General features: G+C 57.7%; 1 protein-coding gene across 6 annotated transcripts in view; it reads left to right on the plus strand.

Annotated features, from left to right (window-relative positions):
* The window catches only part of EVL (Enah/Vasp-like), a 114958-nt gene that overhangs the window by 79634 nt on the left and 15394 nt on the right, over positions 1 to 19930 (plus strand). For all 6 annotated transcript variants that reach the window (XM_081097883.1, XM_081097880.1, XM_081097878.1 and 3 more), the window contains exons 3-4: positions 930 to 1107; positions 19183 to 19246. In XM_081097883.1, the coding sequence (XP_080954009.1) occupies positions 930 to 1107; positions 19183 to 19246 (242 nt within the window). The remainder of the gene's footprint in view (positions 1 to 929; positions 1108 to 19182; positions 19247 to 19930) is intronic.

The raw sequence follows: 19930 nt of genomic DNA on the forward strand, positions 1-19930 counted from the left end.
GACATTATGTTGAGTGAAAGAAACAAGAGTTTATACCATAAGAATCCACGTCTATATAGTTCAAGAACAGGTGAAAGTAACTCATGTTGATAATGGTCAGAAACTCAGTCACCTAAGCAGAGGGATCAGGGATGCCGAATAATGGCTCCAGGCCTCCCACCCCTTCGTGGGCCCCTCAAGCTAAATAATTTTGTTACGTGTCTGAAGGAGAAAGGTTAGAGGTCAGGCGGGCCTGGTGGGGAATCCCCTGCCTGCCTGTAAGCTCCTCAATGTCTGGTTCTAGCTGCTCTTCTCTGTAGCTTTCCCTGGTGGGCTGGCATGGACCTGGCAGGCAGTTGATATTTCTTGATTAATAATAAAGATATTAATAATGCTCTACATTGGTTGGCACATTTTAACTTTCCAAGTGATCCTTTTAACTACAGTACCCATTTATTAATGCAGTCCAAGTACTAGACTTTATGCAGAGGGCCCTGGAAGGCATAAGTAGGAATTTGAAAAGACTCTTGCCCTTCGGATCTCCGTGTCTATAAATCTAAATAAGCTATGCTCACAATGGGACCTCTGCAGTAATCCATTAGGGCAGTACAGCCAGGATTATCATCCCCCTTTTATAATTGGAGAAACTGAGCCCCAGAGAGGTGCAGTGACCACTTCGGGCAACATAGCTGGGAGGACCCAAGGGACCTGACTCCCAGCTCAGGGCTCTCCTCTGGAGGCTGTGACTGCACAGCATTACAGTTAACGGACGTGACCAGGGATCCTGTGGGAAAGCTGCCTGGGCATGCTTTCCCCTTCTTATGAGCCCCCTCCAACCTTCCTGTCCTCTGGTAGCCCCCGGGGACACACTATCCTTGCCCCATAGCCGCTCCCTCCAGCTCACTTACCTTTTATTTATTTACATGTATTTGTCGCTCTTTTTCCTCCAGGTTGTGATCAATTATTCAATCGTGAAAGGGCTGAAGTACAATCAGGCGACACCAACCTTCCACCAGTGGCGAGACGCCCGCCAGGTCTATGGCTTGAACTTCGCCAGTAAGGAGGAGGCGACCACGTTCTCCAACGCCATGCTGTTCGCTCTCAACATCATGAATTCCCAGGAAGGAGGTAAGCGGCGCTCTGCCCAGCTGGGCTGCGCTGAGTTTCTCTCCTGTTCCCCGAGGCACCCACAGCTCTGGCTCTCGGGCGCCCTCCTTCCCCGCCTGTGCTGAGCTGACGTTACGTGGCTCACAGGAACTGCCTGACTGTAGGCTTAAAGGGAGGTGAATGGTGTTGACATCTCTCACCGTTGGTGAGATACAGACCTGGGCCGATGTGTTCCTAGAGTATATGTCCAGGCCTGTCACGGTGGTCACCTGAGTCCAGGTTCCAGATCCAAACTCGGCAGAGGTGGGAGGGAGCGAGCAGCCAGCTATTCTTTAATTCGGTTACTTATGCCTAACAAACTCTTACTAAACATTGGCCAAGTGTAAGAACCTGGTAGGCAGAATACATAAGAAGCGAACAGATGAATCATAAGCTGCCAATTACGCTGTCCTGGTGTGAGCACAGGAAGGGAAACAAGTAACTGCCCGTCTGGATTGCCAGGGAGGCTTCGACAGGGGAAGGCATTTGAAGGATGAGGAGGTCACAAGACAGAGGTGGGGCGGGCCTGGGGCAGAGGGAGCAGTACACACAGGGCACCTGGGCGTGAGAGCTCAGCGTGTGCTGGGAAGACCCTACAGCATTCCCGAGGCCTGGGGTGCAGGTGGGGAAGGGGCTGGAAAGGAAACCAGAAGGCGGGGGGCCCACAGGGAAAAGCCCCACAACCTGGAAGACTTGGGTGGACTTGATACTTCTGCAGACAGTGGGTGGGAGGGGGTTGCTAGCAAAAGCTCCTAAGCAGGCAGTTAAAGCAATGAGCAAAAAATACATGCAGCTTGTATTGGAAATGTGCGGCGTTAGCTTAGAGTGAGGATGGAGGCTTCCCGGGTGTGAGTGACTCAGTGGCCACGGGCATGGTCCTGCACTTGGCTAAAGACCTTACGTTGCTGAAGCCTGGGACCCACGGCTGGGCATGAGCCCTGGTTCTGCTGAGGGCCCGGGACAATGACTTCGTTCTTCTGGGCTTCGCTTCCTCATCTGTAGAGTGGGGGTGCTACGGGTTATTTTTACATTTCACTGACCAGAATGTAAAACGTTTAGCAGACTGCCTGACACGTATCGACCCCCGTGTTAGTATTGTGGGTATCACTTCTGTCACTGCTGTTGCTGCTGCCAGAATTGGAGTGGGAAGTGGGGAGTTGTGGTACTTAGAACCTGGGCAAGCGAGCAGACATCTATTGTCCTGATACACTGCAGCTGTGCGACCCAGTTTAAGCCCTGGGGCAGTTTATTGTGTGGTTTTTGTTTTGTTTTGTTTTGTAAATAAAGGACATGTTTTGAGTATGCTTCCCGTAAGTCAGACACAGAAGAGGTACTTACACAGGCCTTTCCCGCCTTGAAGTGGCTCCAGTGTGTGGATTTTCTGCTGCGAACTTGGGGTGTGTGGTGGGACAGCTGCTCGCCCATGACGTGTGGAGGGATCAGAGCAGGGCCTGCGACATTGCAGGCACCAAAGGAACAAGTGGTCGTAAAACGCTGCCACCCGAGAGCCTTGGGCCTCGTGGTAAAAGGGCTGAGTTTAAGGTTCTGACCCGAGCTGCCTCACCTGCCCCGGGATGTGAGCTCAGCTCTTTTTTAACTGTACATCTGGACACCTTGAGGGTCAAAACACAAGAAAAAGGTTTCAATTGAGTCAGACAACTAATTCTTTCAAAGCAGCTGCTTACATTAAATAAAAATCTAGTTACTTTATTAAGTTCACCCAAGATTAGAATCACAAGGAAATCAGTTAATCCACCTGTTATCATTTTCACATAAGAAACCTGTGACCTCTTATGAGGAATAACTTGCTGGTGTCAGGCAGGAGTTCAGATTCAGAACCCAGACCTCCTCTGCCGGGGTGAAGGGGGGTCTTTGTTGCGGGGCGGGGGGTCACAGTGTGAGTGGCCTGGTCTCACACTTGCATCCTGAGTAGCGAGTGCCCGTCTGGGTCCATTGGCCGTGGCAGGTCTGCTTCTGCATGCGGTGAGCGGCAGTGGAGGGGGCCCCGCGCCCACTGAGAGCTATGCGGGTCCTTCACCTGAGGCACAGCCTGTGGACAGTGCTTGCACAGGTCTGAGATGGGCAGCTGAGGTTTCACACGTGGCACCAGGAATCTTTAACAACAGCAGTTTTGCCGGCTTGTGAACTTCATCGAGCATGCACTCCACGCAATTTCTTCCCCTCCACGCTGTGTCTCCGTGGTCGGTTCCTGTCTCTGCGGGATGGGACTCCCTGGTGAGGCTGTGCCACACTGATCCAGCCTTCCAGCTCTTGGCAGTTCGGCACAGGCAGCCTCTCCCCCACCAGCTGCCATGGAGGCCTGGCTGCCAGCTCACTGGCCCTTCCCTCCCGGTGGGGGGCAGTGTGTAGTAGTGAAGAAAGCATTTGTTTGGGGGCAGCGAGAGCTTCTATTCGGCCTCTGCCCTGCCACCTGTGGCCAGGGATAATTAACCTACTTCCTCAGGGGTTGTGAAGATTAAACTTGCAATGTTTATAGAGCACTTGGCGTACAGTGCCTGGCGTGAGGGGCTGGGAGGAGGACACCGTTCCTTCCCATCCACATCCAAAGAAGCAACATGGTGAGGCGGAAGCACGCACCTCGGAGCCTGGGTGTCATGGTGCTGAGGACGCCTCCTGCCTCCCGTGTCCCCTCTGCCCTCTGTGCCTCCCTTCTGATACCAGAGTGGGTTCCCCAAGGTGAAGGGCTCAGTCTCTCAGACTGCCCCGCCCCCACCCGCCTACTTCAGAGGCCAGCAGGGACCCAGGCTGTCGGTCACCTGTGCTTCTGACCACCGTGCTGTAAATCGGAGGTTCCCACACACCGCTCCCCCCACCCCCCCGCCCCCCCGGGAGGGTTCAGTTTATTTACTAATGCGTTTCACAGAGCTCAGGAAGACCTTTTACTCACTAGGTCCCTGGTTTATTGTAAAGGCTGTAACGGGAACAGCCAGATGGGCGAGACGCGTGGGGCCAGGTGTGGGGGAGGGGCAAGAGCATCGTGCCTCTGGGTGCTCTGCTCCACTCCACACTCGGGCAAATTCTGCTCTCCCACTCACAAGCAGTGTGACTCTGAGAAGTCCCTTCCTGTGTAAAGCAGATAGGGTCGGGCACCGAGGGTTGGAGGATTACCTGACACAATCCCTGTGTGGGCACCTCATCGCTGTCATGTCCAGCTGTTTCCTCCGGCTGCCCCACCCTGCCCGCGCTTTTTCCCAGATCCAGTCCTTTGTTCCCAGGTCCAGTAGTCGTCCGTGACACTTTCGTTATCCGAAAACTTCTCGCCTGGTTATAGACCGGCTCCATTGTCCAGGAGAGCAGGGCCAACCTGATGGGATCCAGCCACCTGCTGGGAGAGAATTTCTAAGAAAATCTTCGTCCTCAAAGCCCCTGCTGGCGGGGGGGGGGGAGAGACGATAGTTGAGGCCCAGGTGGGGCTGAGAAGTGGGGGCCAGGGAAGGAGCCTCAGGTGTCAGGAAACGAAGGCCCATTGAAGGGCAGTAAGTTGGGCAGAGCCAGGGCCTGCACCTCAGGTTTCTCCCTCCTACCCAGGAGGCTCAGGTTTGACACGACCACTCCTTCCTAAGAAAGAATTTTCCCTGGACCTGGGCTGTTGAGAGGCTGTAGGACAGTGGTTCTCAGCCTTGGCTGCACATTAGAAACACCTGGGAATCTTTTTAAAATCCTGATTTCTGGGCCTCATCCTCCGGAAATTCTGTTTCTTTGTTATGGGGTGGGGCCACAACATTAGGAACAAAGAAGCAGAATTTCCGGAGGATGGGGCCCAGAAATCAGGATTTTAAAAAGATTCCCAGGTGATTCTAATGTGCAGCCAAGGTTGAGAACGGCTGCCGTAGGAGGAGAGCTGAGGACAGAAAGCCAGAATTCAGGAAGCGTGAGTTCTCACTAATGAAACCCAGGCAGACCCTCCCCGTGGGTGGAGCCACCTGCCCTTGCAGCTAAGCTTCCACGAGTTCTCGCCTCAGGAGCCAGGATACCCTTCAGCTCACCCTCCCACGGCCTCCCCTGCCTTACTGGCAGCTCAGGACAGAGGGGGGCAACCCCAGACTAAAACAGGGTTTCTGTCTCAGCTCCCACTAAGATTACCCCAAGAAACTCTTCCCAGGTCAGAAGGTCCAACAACCCTAATCATCACAGTCACAGATACTCACTCCCAGGAGGTGGCGGGAGTGACAAGGGAAGCTGGCCACGCTTCATGTTGTGACAGCCTGAGCGTATCAGGGAGAGGGGAGAGAAAGCCCGAGAGCCCCCCACGGCATATAGTAGGCTGTCCGCTCAGACCACCGGGCCTGGGGGGACACGTCCAGTGGGCCCGTGGTACCCAGGGCTGAGGGGGGAGGGGTGCTGGGGTATGTGTCCCCGCACCTGGACTTCTGAGGCAGGACTGGCCCCGAGACAGTAGCATGGAGTTCATTCATTCACAGGGTCGAAGTCGGGAGCCACCCGGCTGTTGCAGATAGGCTGTGCGACCTTGCGCAGGACTCTCTCCAAGCCTCAGTTTCCTGTCTGTAAAACGACGTGGTGATGTTTCTCTCCAGTGAGGTCATGGTGTATGCAAAGTGCAGGTTGATGGCGGGAGCTCTGAAGGCGGGCTGACCAGGGCAGCCTGGGCCTGGAAATTAGGAGTTCAGGCCTCTGGTGTGCAGGCTCAGGGTGCCATGTGCGTTTCCTTCAGAGGCCTGAGCTGGGCCCACTGTTCAATATGGGAGCCTCCGGGTGCTGAGGCAGGTGTTGGGGGGCGGGCAGGACTGGAGCAGAAGCAGAACAGTCAACGGCACCTTCGTTTCCAGTTTGGGATTGAATGCAGTGTATTTCATTTGAGTGAGTTCTGAGGGTCCTCACCCTGACGCAGCTGGAGTAGTTCCGCTCTATTTTACCGATTGGGCTCTGGGCTCAGAGAAAAGAAAAAGGAGGAACACCTGGTAGCTTAGTGGACATGCACGTGGGTGGGTAAACACGCAGTGAAGCACTCGTTTTCATCAGCCTCGGGAGTTACCAGTACAGCCGTCCCTTAGTTGGTTTGCTTGTGGTAACATCGCTGCTGTATTTCAAGAGGTGACTGTCCTGAGACCGGGTGGTAAGTGTCTCCCACCTTCCTGGGTCCCTGTGCTAACCCCCGCCCAGGTCAGTGCGAGCGAGGGGAGGCCAGGCAGCCACTTCCGCACCCTGTTCCCCTCAGAGGGTCAGAGCCGGGCTGGATTCTGCTTCTCATAAACGTTTTATGACCTTTTTCTCCTAAAGATGAAGACAGCCTGGGCTGTCTTACTCCCCTCAGACACAGGGAGGAGGCCAGCACTGGCGCCTGGAAGCCCGAGGAGCTGCCCCTCCCCGCCTCCGCTCCTGACTGCCCTCTGCTGGCCGCTCCTGAGTGCCAGGCGGGCTGGGCTGGCACAGTCTCTGCCCAGATGCACCGTGGGTCAGGCAGGCCCTCGCTCCGCTCCTGGCCAGGTCTCCCAGGGCACTTAGCAGGACGCCCCCTACCACTGTCCCTCTCACCTCCCCCCACACCTCCAGGCCCCACCCCTGCTCTCAGAACCTGCTCCTCGGTGAAGCCTTTGCATCACGTGACAGGACCTGCTGCCCACACCCATGGGCTTCACCTGTGCTCCATCATGACCGTTAGCACCACGTGGCGTGTCCTCTTCTTCCGGCATTGAACCCAGTCAGGTCTCGGGTCCTCGGAACCACGCTCTGTCGAGCCTGGGAGCTCTTGCCACATCCACAGGCAGCACGCCTCAGCCCCACACTCACATGCCTCCCCACAAAGAACGCTGGCTGGCAGCCTCTCTCCCCTCTTCAGTCCGTCCTCCTGCTGGCCCTTCCAGGGTGACCTCTCTAACGAACAAGGTCACTCCCTCCAGGCCCTCCGCAGCCTGACCCTGCTCCCTGCAGTTCTCCGCCCCCCCACCCCCCAGTTTTGTGCTGAGCCACGCCCGACGGGGTCATGCTCCCCGCTCTGGGCACCCTACCCACTGCTGCCCACCTGCCCTCACTCTGCACACTGTGTCCCACTGGGTTGGACTCGTGGTTTGCTTCCTAGACTGTGAGCCCTCACGGGCAGGCGCCCTGAAGAAGGGCTGTCGCGTCCTAGGTGTGTGGTGAGTGGGGGGCTCGCCATTTGCTCCCGCGTCCGTTTTGTGTGTTCGCAAGCCTGGCGCTTCCTGCCATCACACCATCCGCTGAAGACCAAGGCGACATTCCTGAAGCAGCAGCACTCAAGCCTGAACCTGGGCGCAAGGTGAGGGGTGCTATCTGTGATTGAGGGACATGGCACATAGAATTGTCTCACACAGAAATCGCACCCGTCACCTTGGCCCAACTCGCACCACCCCTGACAACGGAGCGCGCCTGCCTAGCCAGCAGCAGCCCAGTGTCCATGGACCTGCAGTTGCTGTGGCCCCGAGGTGTGCGTACATCAGACATGAACTCAGACCTCGGTTCAAGTATAGCTTGTGCAGGGTGTGCCCTTGGACAAGTCACTTCTTCCAGAAACTCAATTTCTCCATCTGTGCAATGGGTTAGTCATACCTACCTCACAGGGTTGTTGTGAGGGTGGCAGGAGTTGATGCTTATGAAAGTTCTTTGTCAGCTGTAAATGACTGTAGGTACTTGAAGTTACTCTTTTCTTTTTAATATATTTTATTGATTTTTTACAGAGAGGAAGGGAGAGGGATAGAGAATTAGGAACATCAATCAGCTGCCTCCTGCACACTCCCTACTGGGGATGTGCCCGCAACCAAGGTACATGCCCTTGACCAGAATCGAACCTGGGACCCTTGAGTCCGCAGGCTAATGCTCTATCCACTGAGCCAAACCGGTTAGGGCTACTCTTTTCTTTAATATTTGAAAAGTTAACCATACCAGCTCCTGGGGTGATGCCGCAGCCTGTGCTTTGGGACGTGGGGTGAGGAAAGCAGGGCTTGGCCTGAGCCTGCAGGGTTGAGGGTAGGTGGGGAGGACCAGATGGTAAGGAGGATTCTGGTGGACCAAGGAGATCTCGGTGGTTTGGGGGGTCCCAGAAGAGGCTCTGCCTGACCCTTGGGGTCTCCCTCTGCACATCGGTGGGACTTTGTATCCCTCCTGGGGACTCCTACCTTCTGAACACCCTGCTGCTGCCATTCTCTTCCTTTAAAGATGCTGGTGTGTGTGTGCTTCCCTCGCCCCTGGAGAAGTACCTCCTTCCACCAGCCCCGGAATTCTCTCCCTGGCACTAACAGAAGAAGTCTTTGGGGCATTTAGTTTTCCATAGGTCAGCCTGGGCACCACGCCCAGTCAGGTGGTGAGATAGCAAATGGTTCCCACGAAATGCTGTCTCGCCAGGCCTGCCTAATGAGCCTTGGGTTGGGCACAGTGAGCAGCTATGGGCAACACTGGTGACTGACAAAATGACACAAACTCAGGGAGCAGATGACAGGGTGCCAGTCCCATGCTCCAGGCCATGACAGATAGCAGCTGTGGCACCTTGAGCAGGCCATTTCACCACCCCGAGCCTTAGTTTCCTCAGCTTTACAGTGAACCTACTAGCCGCCTACAAAGCTGTGAGGCTGGGATGATCAAGCAGATGGGAACATGGCTTCTAAGCTGTCAGCACCATAAGAAAGCAGGCTGCTGCTGGAGCACCCAGTCCCGAGACACTTTCCTAGGCTCTCACCCTCTGCATGGCGAGTCGTGACCGGTGTGGGACAAAGTGGTGACGCCCCCAGGGCTAACTCCCACGCTCCTTAAAAAAAGGAGCAGGTCTTGCCCTGGTGAGTATGGCTCAGGTGGTTGGAGCAGCGTCCCATGCACTGAAAAATTGCTGGTTCGATTCCCGGTCAGGTTACATCCCCAGCAGCCTGCCTTTCTTCTGTCTGGTGTGTGTGTGGCCTAAAGTGACCCCCAGTCTCCTGAGCCCTGGAAAGTCTTGTGTTGTAAAAACTCATGCAGATTTTATTTCTACTCTATGAATATTTCCCTGTTTTGAACTATTGACCATTCAGTGTAGAAGGGTGGTCAGCATCCTCCCTGTTTCTCCACATATTACCCCCAAAGCACACCAAGCTGTTGGGGTGCCCACTCCTGAGTTGGAAGGGCCATTCCAGTTCAGGAGTAGAGTCAGGGAGTGTACGGGCCTCTAGCAGATCAGGTGTGGCCAGCATCATTAACAGCATGTTCTTGGAGATCTGTTCTGGAAATACCTTCCCTCCATTGGAGTAAAAATTGGGAATAAGTACTTGTTGAAGAAACAAATACATTTCATTAACAAACTCATAGGCTCATGGTATGAGAAAGGGCCCTGTGGTCATATCAGCCAAGACCCTCATCTTAGAGACGGAGAAACTGGCTCGGAACGTCAGACCCCGGCAGAATCGGGTTCAAACCCAGCCAGCCGCCTGGTTTCAGTGGCACTTGTCCCTCCTGACCCCTTTTGCACACACTGATGTTGAAATGTCATTACTCCCCTCCTGGGCATCCAGTTCTGCCAGGGTCTGAGCCCTGCTGGGTGGGCACTGCCCACCTGGGAGGGCAGGAGAGTCTGTGACCCCATCCAGCACAGCTTCTCCGGTGGGGAGTGATGGAGAATTAACACAGGGATCTGCTGAGCCCCTGTCCCAGGTCTGGTTACAGCTTCACTTTCAGTTTCTCCAGCGCCTTCCTCCTGACATGTCCCTGTGCCGCTCCTGAAGGCCAAGTGGCCCGTTGCTGGCAGGCGGGTCTCAAGTTGGATGTCTGACCACTGGGTACCGCACTGAGGCCTCTCCTTTGGGAGTTTTTACAACAGAACCCGTGGTAGAGGTGGCTCCCCAGAGACAGGGAGCTATTGGGACCGCATGGGGTTGAGGCTGCAGGCCCTGGTCCGGTTCCGGCTGTCACTCACTAATTTTATGCAAGCAAGTTTTTCCTCTCTCTGGGCATCCATGGCCCAGTGGGGTAACGATAGCCACTCCTGGCCCCTTCGTGCGATGTGTTATGAGAACTTAATGGACAGCTTTTACTATGAAATGCTAACCACTCAGAACTACCGAGCAGGGAAAGAGACAGGGATTGTCGAGTTGCACTATATCCACTCTAGGCTGATCAGCGTGCCATTGATCCACACACCAAGACAAGTGGTGCTTTGGTTAATTTTCAGACATGAAACAGAGTTAGATTCAGTAACCTGCCCAAGGTCACAGAGTAACTGACAGAGCCAGGACTCCATTTAGCTCTAAGTGGCTTCAGTCCACGTGCTCAGAACAGTGCCTGGAGCCTGGTGAGCCGTCAGTAGGCGGTGGGCGCTGCTGCTGCCAGCATCTGATGCCTCCTCTCCGGCACAGCCCAGGGGGTGGAGGGGCGCGGATTAAGTCCCAGGGAGGGAAAGTGACTCTCTGCTCAGGGTGTAGAGCCCACTGGAATCAATATGCTAATTGTCTGGGGAAGGATTTGGAGAGGCAGGGCCCGTGTGAACCCTGAGTTGGGAGAGGAGATGCCAGCCATCAGATGACCTTTCTAGGCAGGGAGTGGGGCTCCCCAAATTCCTTTAAAGTCCAGCTTTGTGCCTCGCAGACTCATTTGTGTTTGCACAGTTGCATTTTAGTCCAGGGAGGTGAAGAGGGAGCCATCAGTATCCACGAGGGAAGACTGTAAGGGAGATGGTGCCTGGCCCCGGCAGGTCGCTAGTGGGGACACAGGGCTGAAGGAGGCAGCGGGGGCTGGGCCAGGCGAGTCAGAGTGTAGGAGGCCTCAGGTCCCCAAGCAGGATTTCCCAGGGGAGCCAGCGGGAACCACTGTTTCCTGGCTGGGGAACAGCATGGAGCAGCTAAGCTTTCTGTTTCACGTGAAAGCAGGGGCTCAAAGGTACGAGCCTGGGGCACAGAGACCAGGTGGGGGCTGTCGGAAGAGCCCCAGTAGGAGAGCATGCGTCTGGGATCTAGGCAGGGCAGAGAAGGTGACCCACAGAAAGACAGTCTGCGGGAGAAACAGCACTTCCTGCTGTCCCTGTCCCCTCTGGGGACAAGCAGAGGGCGGAGAGCAGGAGAAACCACAGTGGACCGGGAAGCAGCCGCGGCTTTTGTGAGAAGGTGCTGACTTGGTGTCGGACAGGGAGACGTGGAGGTGATGCCGAGTTTGGGCATGACCCACAGACGCTCTCTGCGTCCTTTGTGCCCGGCCCTGAGCTTCCCTCTCAAGGAGCTCATGGTTCGGGGGGTGAACTGCAGCTCCATGTGGGCAGTGAGTGCAATCCTTAGGACAGAGCAGGGGGCTGGGAGAGGACCCGGGAGTGCTCCATGGGGACAGAAGCCCAGCCTGGACCCGAGTTACTCCTGTGGGTCTGTGGGTTTGCCAGTTGGGGAGGTGCAGATGAGTTTCCTGGCAGGTTGAGGGATCGTTTCCTGCGGGCCTTGGAGCTGGTCGTGCTGGTAAAAAAAACAAACGGGGCTCTCGGGAGCAGGTTAGGATAGCAGCGGGTACGATGGTGAGGAGAGGTAGGCCAAGGAACAGCCCACAGGGACGCCTGGATGACCCGAGGTGGAAGGGGTAGCCCAGCTGAACAGTGCCCGGGGTTCTTCCTTTGGCCGGTCACCTGTTCCCTTTGGCTCTGGGCCCACCTGTCTCATCCCATCGCCCACAGGGGACCAGAGGAGAGCCGTGGCAGGAGGTTTCCTCTGGCAGACCCTCCCCCGGGCCCCCAGGGCTCCCTGGAATCGGGTAGACAGGAGGGTTCTGATAGGTTAGCTGGGAAGCCGCATTAAAGATTGAAGCGTGAAGCCCATCTGACGGGCGCCCGAGGATCGGTTTCCCACTGCAGGAGCCAGGCAGCTGAGGAAGGAGAGGTAAGTGGCCAGGATGCGAGGAGCGCGCCTCCCGGACTGCGCCCAGGGGCCTGCCCGTAATGGTCAGCAGGGAGTGGACCTTCCACTGCTTCTGCTTCTGCCACTGCGACTGCACCGTGCTTTGCAGAGTGAACTGTAGGTGACGGGCGCCTCCCTCCTTCCTGCTCCCCAGGGCCCCTCCTTCCGCCCCAGCTGTTGGGGGTTGGGGTGGGAGTGGGGGGAGGGTCATGCACTCTGGACCTCAGGGCCAAGTACCTGCCACTGACCCATAGAGGGCTTGGAAGCTGTTTACACGCAGGCTTTGCAGGAGGGGCGGGCGGAAACAGCAGCGTGCAGACGGGGCCTCGGGACATGAGGGCTCTTGTCCCGGCAGCACCGGTCACGTGAGGCACAAGTGGCCTTGGGCGAGTCAGTCGCCCTGTCCGAGCCTCAGTTTCCCCATCTATAAATAGGTCTGATGGGCCCTGCCCTGGATAGTTGAGCAGATTAATCAAAAAAATGATGCGCAGGAGCTTTGTCACACCGTCGGGGTGGCCGGTTTTTATTGCACTTCGTTCCGTTGGCGATTCTTTTAAAGGCTTGTTGTGTGTCCTGAACTGAGCTTATTGGGAAGGGGAGAAACAGTTTCACTAGGAAACTCACTGGCCTGACAGAGCCTGCGGGGGGCCACGCAGGCTGGTGGCCATGTCCCAGCCTAAAAGCTGAGAGGCCTGGGTTCCAGCTGCTCCCCCAGCGTTCAGGATGTGTTCCTCCCTCAGGATCCTCTGTACGAGGAGAGGTTCGGGGAGGGAGTGCTGCTCGCTGGCCCCGGGGTGGCACAGCGGCCTCCTGCCGCCCTTGTCCCAGGGAAAGGACTTTCCTCTAGCCACTGGGTAGGCGCTCCTGACTGTGGCCTTGGGCTTTAGTCCCTCTGGATTGAGTCTCTGCCTCTGCACATGCTGACCTCCCAGGCCCACAGGTCATGCAGCCATTGGTCACCCTGGGGTTGCACGGACACTGGTGGCCCAGGGGGCGGGGGGCAGATCTCCCGCGGGGTTGCAGTGGGTGATGCATCAAATGACTGCTGGTCTGAGCTAACCAGGCTGCTTCCCGCTTCAGCCCACTGCGAGCCTGCACTCCGTAACTCAGTAGTGAGGACCGGGCAGAGAGGGCACTAGAAACACCCCGGGGAACGTAAACAAGCAACGAACCTGGTGTTCAACAAGGGAGGCAGTCGGAGTGTGTCTGCTGCTAAGCTGGGGCAGGGGGGTGCTGCTGGGCACAGCATGCTGGAGTAGACACAGCCCTGGACTGGGTGACATTCGTCCTGGGCACTGGTCCCAGCTCTGCCACCAGTTCCTGTGTGGCCTTGGCAAGGTGATTCTGATTTGTGGGCCCAGATCACAGGCTCCATTCCCGCATGGTCACTTGCTTGCTTGGCAGCAGGAACCTGGAAACGAGAGAGGAAGACGTGCTAGGGAATTGGCCTGGGAAGGCTGCCTCCCCCCATGTCAAAGTGTGGCTGTAAGTCAGTCCAAAATGGAGGGGCCTTCTTGATAAAGGAGAGGAGCCAGCCAGAGAGATGGCAGAGGGGGAGGGGAGCCACGGGGCTTGGGCCTCTGCCCAGCTCCGACCAGGTGGCTGTCGTGTGCTGGCCAGAAATCCCATCGAGCCTCACGGAGCAGGTGCTGGATCCTTTGTCTCGGGAGCTCCTGGGAGCTCAGGTTCCGTCCCTTCCGGAGGCCCAGGGGATGCCTTTCCTATGGAGGCTAACTCGAAACCTGGCCGTCCCTCTGTCCCAGAGGAGCGGGGGCCGGTGTCCCCGAGCCTCATAAATGTTAATGGGTAGGCAGGACGATGGCCTTTCTCGGGAGGAGGTGTCAGCAGTGCCCCACTGCAGGCTGTGCCTTGCGCCCGCCCGTCTCACGGGGCTGGGGCCCCAAAGGACTCTTCCCTCTGTGGGGACTCTGCCATGTGTCTCTAGTATAAGGCAGGGCATCCTTCATTTGCCTGACGTGGAAATTGGAAAGAGGGAAGTAATCCCACCGTCCAGAGAGAGCCACTGTTACCATTCTGGTACATTTTCTTCCTTGCCCCTCTCACTGCAGAGATTTGGAACCCCATGGCCTTGGCTCCACCCTTCTCATTTTATAGGAAACTGAGGCCCAGAGAGGGGCTCCCCATAATTACTTGTGGCAGAACTCTAGCAAAAACGGGGGTTTCTTGGCTCCAAGTTCCCTCTGCGGGGGTCTGTACAAACCGGAACAGTCCGGAAGAGGCCAGCCAGGAATGGGGAGAGACGGGGAACGGGAGTGAGGGGCAGCAGAGGTCTGGAGGGGCACAAGCACTGTTCTCACTGCCCAGCGGCCGCCAGGCCACAACCCTGGAAAGACTGACCGTCTGTCCTGCAGGGACCGCTGGGGGCGGTGCTAGCGAGGTGGGTCTCAGCGCACTGGGAGGAAGCCACTGGCAGCTAGAACCGCCCTCCCCTCTGTGATCAAGGCCCATCACACCTTCAGCCCTCCGCACAGAGGCCAGACCAGGGCAGCCCGAGAGCCTGGGACAGGCTCTCGTTTGCACACACCTCACCCAAGCGCTCCAGGGACGGAGCACCAGGGCAGGGACAGGCGGGAGGCAGCATCAGGCAGACCCACAGCCTCACTTCCAGAGGCCAGCAGGTGCTGAGAGGCTGTGGCTCCTGCCCGCCCCACCCCACCCCTCCCCTCCCTCTCTCCCACGTGGTTCATGTGCTCAGCCCTTCCTGACCCTCTGAAGGACCCTTGCTCCTCCCCACCTCTCTGCCCACCCTTCCTTCCTCTGGAGGGACGTCCAGCATGTGCTTCAGTGTCCTGGGGTCACACGCGGCAGAGGAGGGCATTGGCTTCAGAGCCTCTGTTCTGGGGCTGGAGCTGGCTTCACTGGTGACTTACGTTACCAGCTTTCCAGCTTCTCGTGGAGAAAATGGAGATGAGTGTGAGGATTCCAGGAGGGCTCTCTGTAAACTGCCCAATAAGCTTGAGTTCTCGTCCCTTTCCCTTCCCACTGTATGTTCCAGGTGCCTCCACCAGTGGCCTGCAGTGTCTCACCTGCTCTCGAGGCTTATGGGGCGCAGTCCCAGCCCAACCAGTTTCCAGCGGTGAGAAGAGCTGTACAAATGTCACCTGCCCTAGTCTCCACAGTTGTCTGGAGATGCGCAGACCATTCGCCCAGGGCCCAGTCATTTATTTTCAACAAATATTTACTGAGCATTGACCAGAGGCCAAGAACTCTGTTGGGTGCTGGGAACCTGGAGAACAGAGCAGTCCTATCCCTGGAGCGTAAAAGGCGGACTCTGTGGAGGTGAACAGGCTGTGACCTGGGCCCGCCTGCCCCCTGCCTGCCCCAGCTCTGCAGTGTCTCCTGGAGCCCAGCCTCTGCTCTCCCGCCCCTCTCCGTTAGACACGGGCAGCTGTCCTGGGCACGATCATCCCTCTCGGTGGAACCCTGTGTCAGATCATGGCAGAGACAGGGATGGAAGCCTTTAGGGAGGCTGCCTGAGCTCATTACCACCTGCTCACCGGTGAGCAACTGAGGGCTACCTCCCCAGGCCTCAGGGCGGTCCAGGTGGGGACGCACCGCTGACCAACACAGAGGTGACTTCAGACCTCCTGGCCCACTGCCTCCTCCAGTCTGGCCCACGTCAGTGCCTCTGGTCAGCCAGGCTGACTCTCGCCTGGGTCCCCATCTGTGGCTCATGGCTGGAGTCTGGCCCAGCGACCCCCTCCCCCAGTGTTGTTTTCTCTGCTGTGTCCCCCAACTTCAGTCAGCTCCCAGATTCAGCAAGCTCATGACACCAAGGCCAGCATCATGAGCCCCATGGCACTGGGCCAGCCCCCTCACCTCTCAGAGCCACCACTCACTCTGTGTCCCTCCGGGGCGGGGGGTCCAGCTGGGGAGCGGGCATTTGGTGGGCTTAGGGAGAGAGGCAGGTCTGTGCGGAGGCGGGCCCAGGAGAAGTGGCTGCAGGGTGGGCTGGAATCTTGTTCGATGGAGCTCGGACTGAACCCCCTAAAGGTCAGGCTTGTGTTTCCAGAGCGTAGTCTGCACTGTCCGTGTGGAGAGCAGACAGGAGGAGGGAAGGTGGAAAAGGCTCCCGAGGAAGAGCGAGGCATCACAGGAGGCAGATGCTGAGGCAGCCACATGGCAGTGGATTCTGTCGGGTCTCAGACACAGCAGCTGTGGGACTCGGTAACTGACGAGATGTGGGTGGAGGAGGAGCTGGGTCCCACCCGCTCCCTCGCCTGGATCTTGGAGGTGGGACGTGACTAAAGGTGACTCCGTGACACAGGAGCCTCTGGCCTCCTCCCTGGCTTCCGATGCTCCACCAGAAAATCATGCAGGTGACTCAACACAAGACAGGGAAGTGGCCACCAGCCACCCAGTGCCCCACCCTGAGATTTTCTCACTGGGGAAGCACTTACAAATGTCTGTACCAGCAATTTCCCAAGGGATCCCAGACAGTTCTAGGGGAGCAATCCTTCTCCCAGTCTCCCCACCCTGCCTCTGCCAGGGGGCAGCCAGGCCAGTGGGGGGAATCAGCCAGGAGATTGTCTGCTGCAGGTACCGTGGGGCCACTGGGCAGACCCTTCCACAGGGAGGGACTGTACTAATGTTCAGGACACTCAGAGCTCAAAGCAGACTAACATTTCTTAGTTTAAGCAGAATTCATGGAAGGCCTTATGCAACCCAGTGTTGTCTCTTCCCTCTGTGCTAAGATGCCAGCTGTCTAATTTTAAAGCATGTCTCAAGTACAGGGGCCAGAGCCCCTGGGGACAGTGAGAGCCCCTGTTAGATCCCCCACCTCTGGAGGACAGGCTGGCGGGGGGCTGGGAGGAGCCGAGCTCTACAGGCCGATGAGGGACCCAAGCACAGGATCAGCACAGACCACTGTGCGGACAGTTGGCTGCCATCTGGGGTCCTGACAAAGGGGTGGCCAACACTTCCTGTGACCAGGCCAGTGCAGCAGACGCAGAGACCTTCAAGCAGCTAGTATTGCCCGGGTGTGAGACCTCGGTCCTAGGGCGGGGCCTGGCCAGGGTATGGTGGGCTTCAGGCGCTAGACAGGGTCTCCGGGACAGGGCCTCAGCCTCCAGAAGGGCAGCCTCCAGATTCAGGCCGTGGGCTCAGCAGCAGAGACCAGGGCTAGGACGCCCTCCCTCCTGCCTCGGCCAGGATGTGGGTGGGTCAGAGCTGGGGGACCCCTGTCTGCTGCGTGAACACCAGGCAGAGGCTGTGCACCCCTGAGGCTGCGACCCTGTGGTCCTGCTCTTTGGCAGCGGGCCAGCCGCCCCTTCTCCTGTGTTCCTCCTCCTCAAGCCGGTCTCCATCCGACCCCGCAGTGTGGTTGAGTTTAAGGAAGAAAGTGTGTTTGGCACATAGGTTGAGTCTGGCTTCACCGCCTGCCGTCTGTGAGGCCCTGAGCGAGTCACTCCCCCGTTCTGGGCTGTTTCCTCGCCTGGTACAAGCGGCGCTGTCGGGTGGGGCTGGGAGTTGGAATCAGGGCTTTGAGGAGAGCTGCTGCCGCTGTCATTGCTGCTCTCATGTTCCTGATGACCAGGGAGGCTCCCGGGACCTGAGCCTGGCCCGCTGGGCGAGGGAAGAGCTTGTCCCTCAGGTCTTTTTAATTGAGAATGTTTCCTCTCTTTGTTAAACTTTTCAGATTTTCTGATGTCTGTTAGACTGAACATATATTACATGTTATTTATAGCCAGGAAAATGAATGTTTTAGAGCACATAATTATGTGTTAAATAAAGGAAAAAAAAGAATTTAGAGACAGGGAAAGAGCATAACACTTATTTCCTACTGCAGCCAGGCCACCACGCCAGGCATCGTTAGTCACCTCTAAAAATCCGCAGGCCTCTCCCCTGCTGCCCCCAGAGCAGGCCTGGCAGGCCCACCAGGGAGTTTTCCTCGAGTGCTGGGCGGCCTCTCCTCCTCCCACCCAGCCTGGCCCCCACCCACCATCGGGATCCTCCACACCGGGGCGGGCAAGCCCCAAAGCATGGCTCAGGGAAACCATGCCAGAAGCAGGAGATGCCGGGGCCCCGGACAGCCAAGTCTGAAACTGTCAGATATGGAGGCTAATAGAGGGTCTGGAAAGGGCTGTCAAGCAGAGAAAAGCATTCAGACCATGCTGCGCCACACGGTGGAGGAAATAGGGCCTTCGAGGGGGGGCGGGTTTGGCACCTCAGAGTAAGAAAGCCCTTGCTCACCTGGGAGGCAGTGGGGTGTACCCGAGGACCTGCCCGGGAGGCACACGGGGTTCCTGTGCTGGGCAGGAGGCTGCCCGCAATCAGAGGGTCCGTTTCAGCTCTGAGATCCTGTCACCCTACCCCACCGGGCCCCTGATCCAGGGCACAGCCCGCTCACCCCTCCTCTGCCTGAAGCCCCTCCAGAGGCCTTCTGCACCGGGTGGGTTTTGTCGCAGGCTGATGCTGTCACCTCCTCCTGGGGAGGAGACAAGCCCCTGCCCCACCTAGTCAGCGAGAAAGAGACCCGCTAGGGTCCCGCCCCCTCGCTGAGACTCCACACTTCCCGTGACACCTGAGCTGGCAGAGGGAAGGGACAATCAGCTCTTTCTTGGGTCGGGGCAGAAGCCTGGCTTTTCGTATAAATGTGACAGCATCAGCCCTGTGTGCACACGGGTCATGCGCAGGCCTCCCCCTGTTCCAGGCCCTGCCTTCAGGGTCCAGGGCAAGGGTGTGGCCTGGGAGGCTCCACAGTGGCAGCTCTGCCTCCACCGGCCACTCCCACCCCACAGCTGCAGACCCAGAGGTGCAGGCAGCCCAGGGCTCACCCTGGCTCTGACACTTACCTGCTCTAGGGCTGTTCCTTTGCTCAAAAGTCGGAAGAAATGGGTCTTCGGGGTTTGGTGACGCCAAGTAAATGCACTGGCGATTTTAGTTACAGTGGCTTCGGGGGACAGTGGCAAGTGAGGAAGTAGAAACGGCAACTGTGGTTAGAGAGGCGTCGGTAGCCAGAAGGGGTGATCTGCACCATGTGAAAACGCCATCCCACTTACTGGCTCCGATGGAAGAGCCACACGAAGGGTGAGAGAGGTGACTGAGAGGCTGAGGGGGCCGGCTATTACACAGGTGTCAGAACCCCTGTCGAAAGGTCAAGGATGCCTCGTGGGACCGACCAGTAGGACAAAGACAGGTCCAGGTGTGTTTGCCGGGGCCTTTCTTCTCCACTAACCACCGTACCCTGTGCTTCTCTGCCCCACAGGCCCGTCCACCCAGCGGCAGGTGCAGAATGGCCCCTCTCCTGATGAGATGGACATCCAGAGAAGGTAACACCCCCCCAGCAGGGCCCAGCCTGGTGGTGGCCAGGGCACCGTTCAGCCAGCGTAGGACACGCCGCAGCTAGGGCCAGGACTCCCAGAGCCGCCTACCGGGACAAGGAGCAGGCCTAAGCAGAGAGGAAGAGGGAGCCAGGCCATTGCTGCTTTGCCAGGGGGGTGAGCCCATGGTTTCACAGAGAGCCCCAGGCTTCCCATCGCAGCCCTCATGAACCAGGCAGTGTCCTGCAGGCTGTGCTCTTAGCTAACACGCCTTCCAGGTGTATGAGGAGGTAGTCGGCATGACGGGAAGGGATTGGGTCACGTGGCCAAGGCTGCCCGGGTCTGTCTGACTGAGGCCCTAGCCTTGGCACCATCCTGTGCCGTCTCCCTTCACTCTGTCTGAAGGCCTCGTGAGACCTGGCCCTACCCCCCTCCACTGGAGGCCTTGGGCAGGCCACGGCCTCTCTGGAGGACCTCAGCCCCCTGCCCGCTCAGCTCCCGGGAAGGTTAAAGTGGCGGAGGCCATGAGAGCACTGTGTGAGCCAGGGCCAGGGCCGCGGCGATGTCCTTGTGCGGCCAGCCTGTGGAGGAGGCAGCTCCTGGGGGGCACGGGCCCTAGGATGGCACCCCATCCGCTCCGAGCTGCTCCTACAGTGTGCGAACTGGGAGGAAGGGCAGTGCTGTTGTCCTGAC

The sequence above is a fragment of the Myotis nattereri genome (assembly GCF_964212035.1).
Source record: "Myotis nattereri genome assembly, chromosome: 1".
NCBI classification, from domain to species: domain Eukaryota; kingdom Metazoa; phylum Chordata; class Mammalia; order Chiroptera; family Vespertilionidae; genus Myotis; species Myotis nattereri.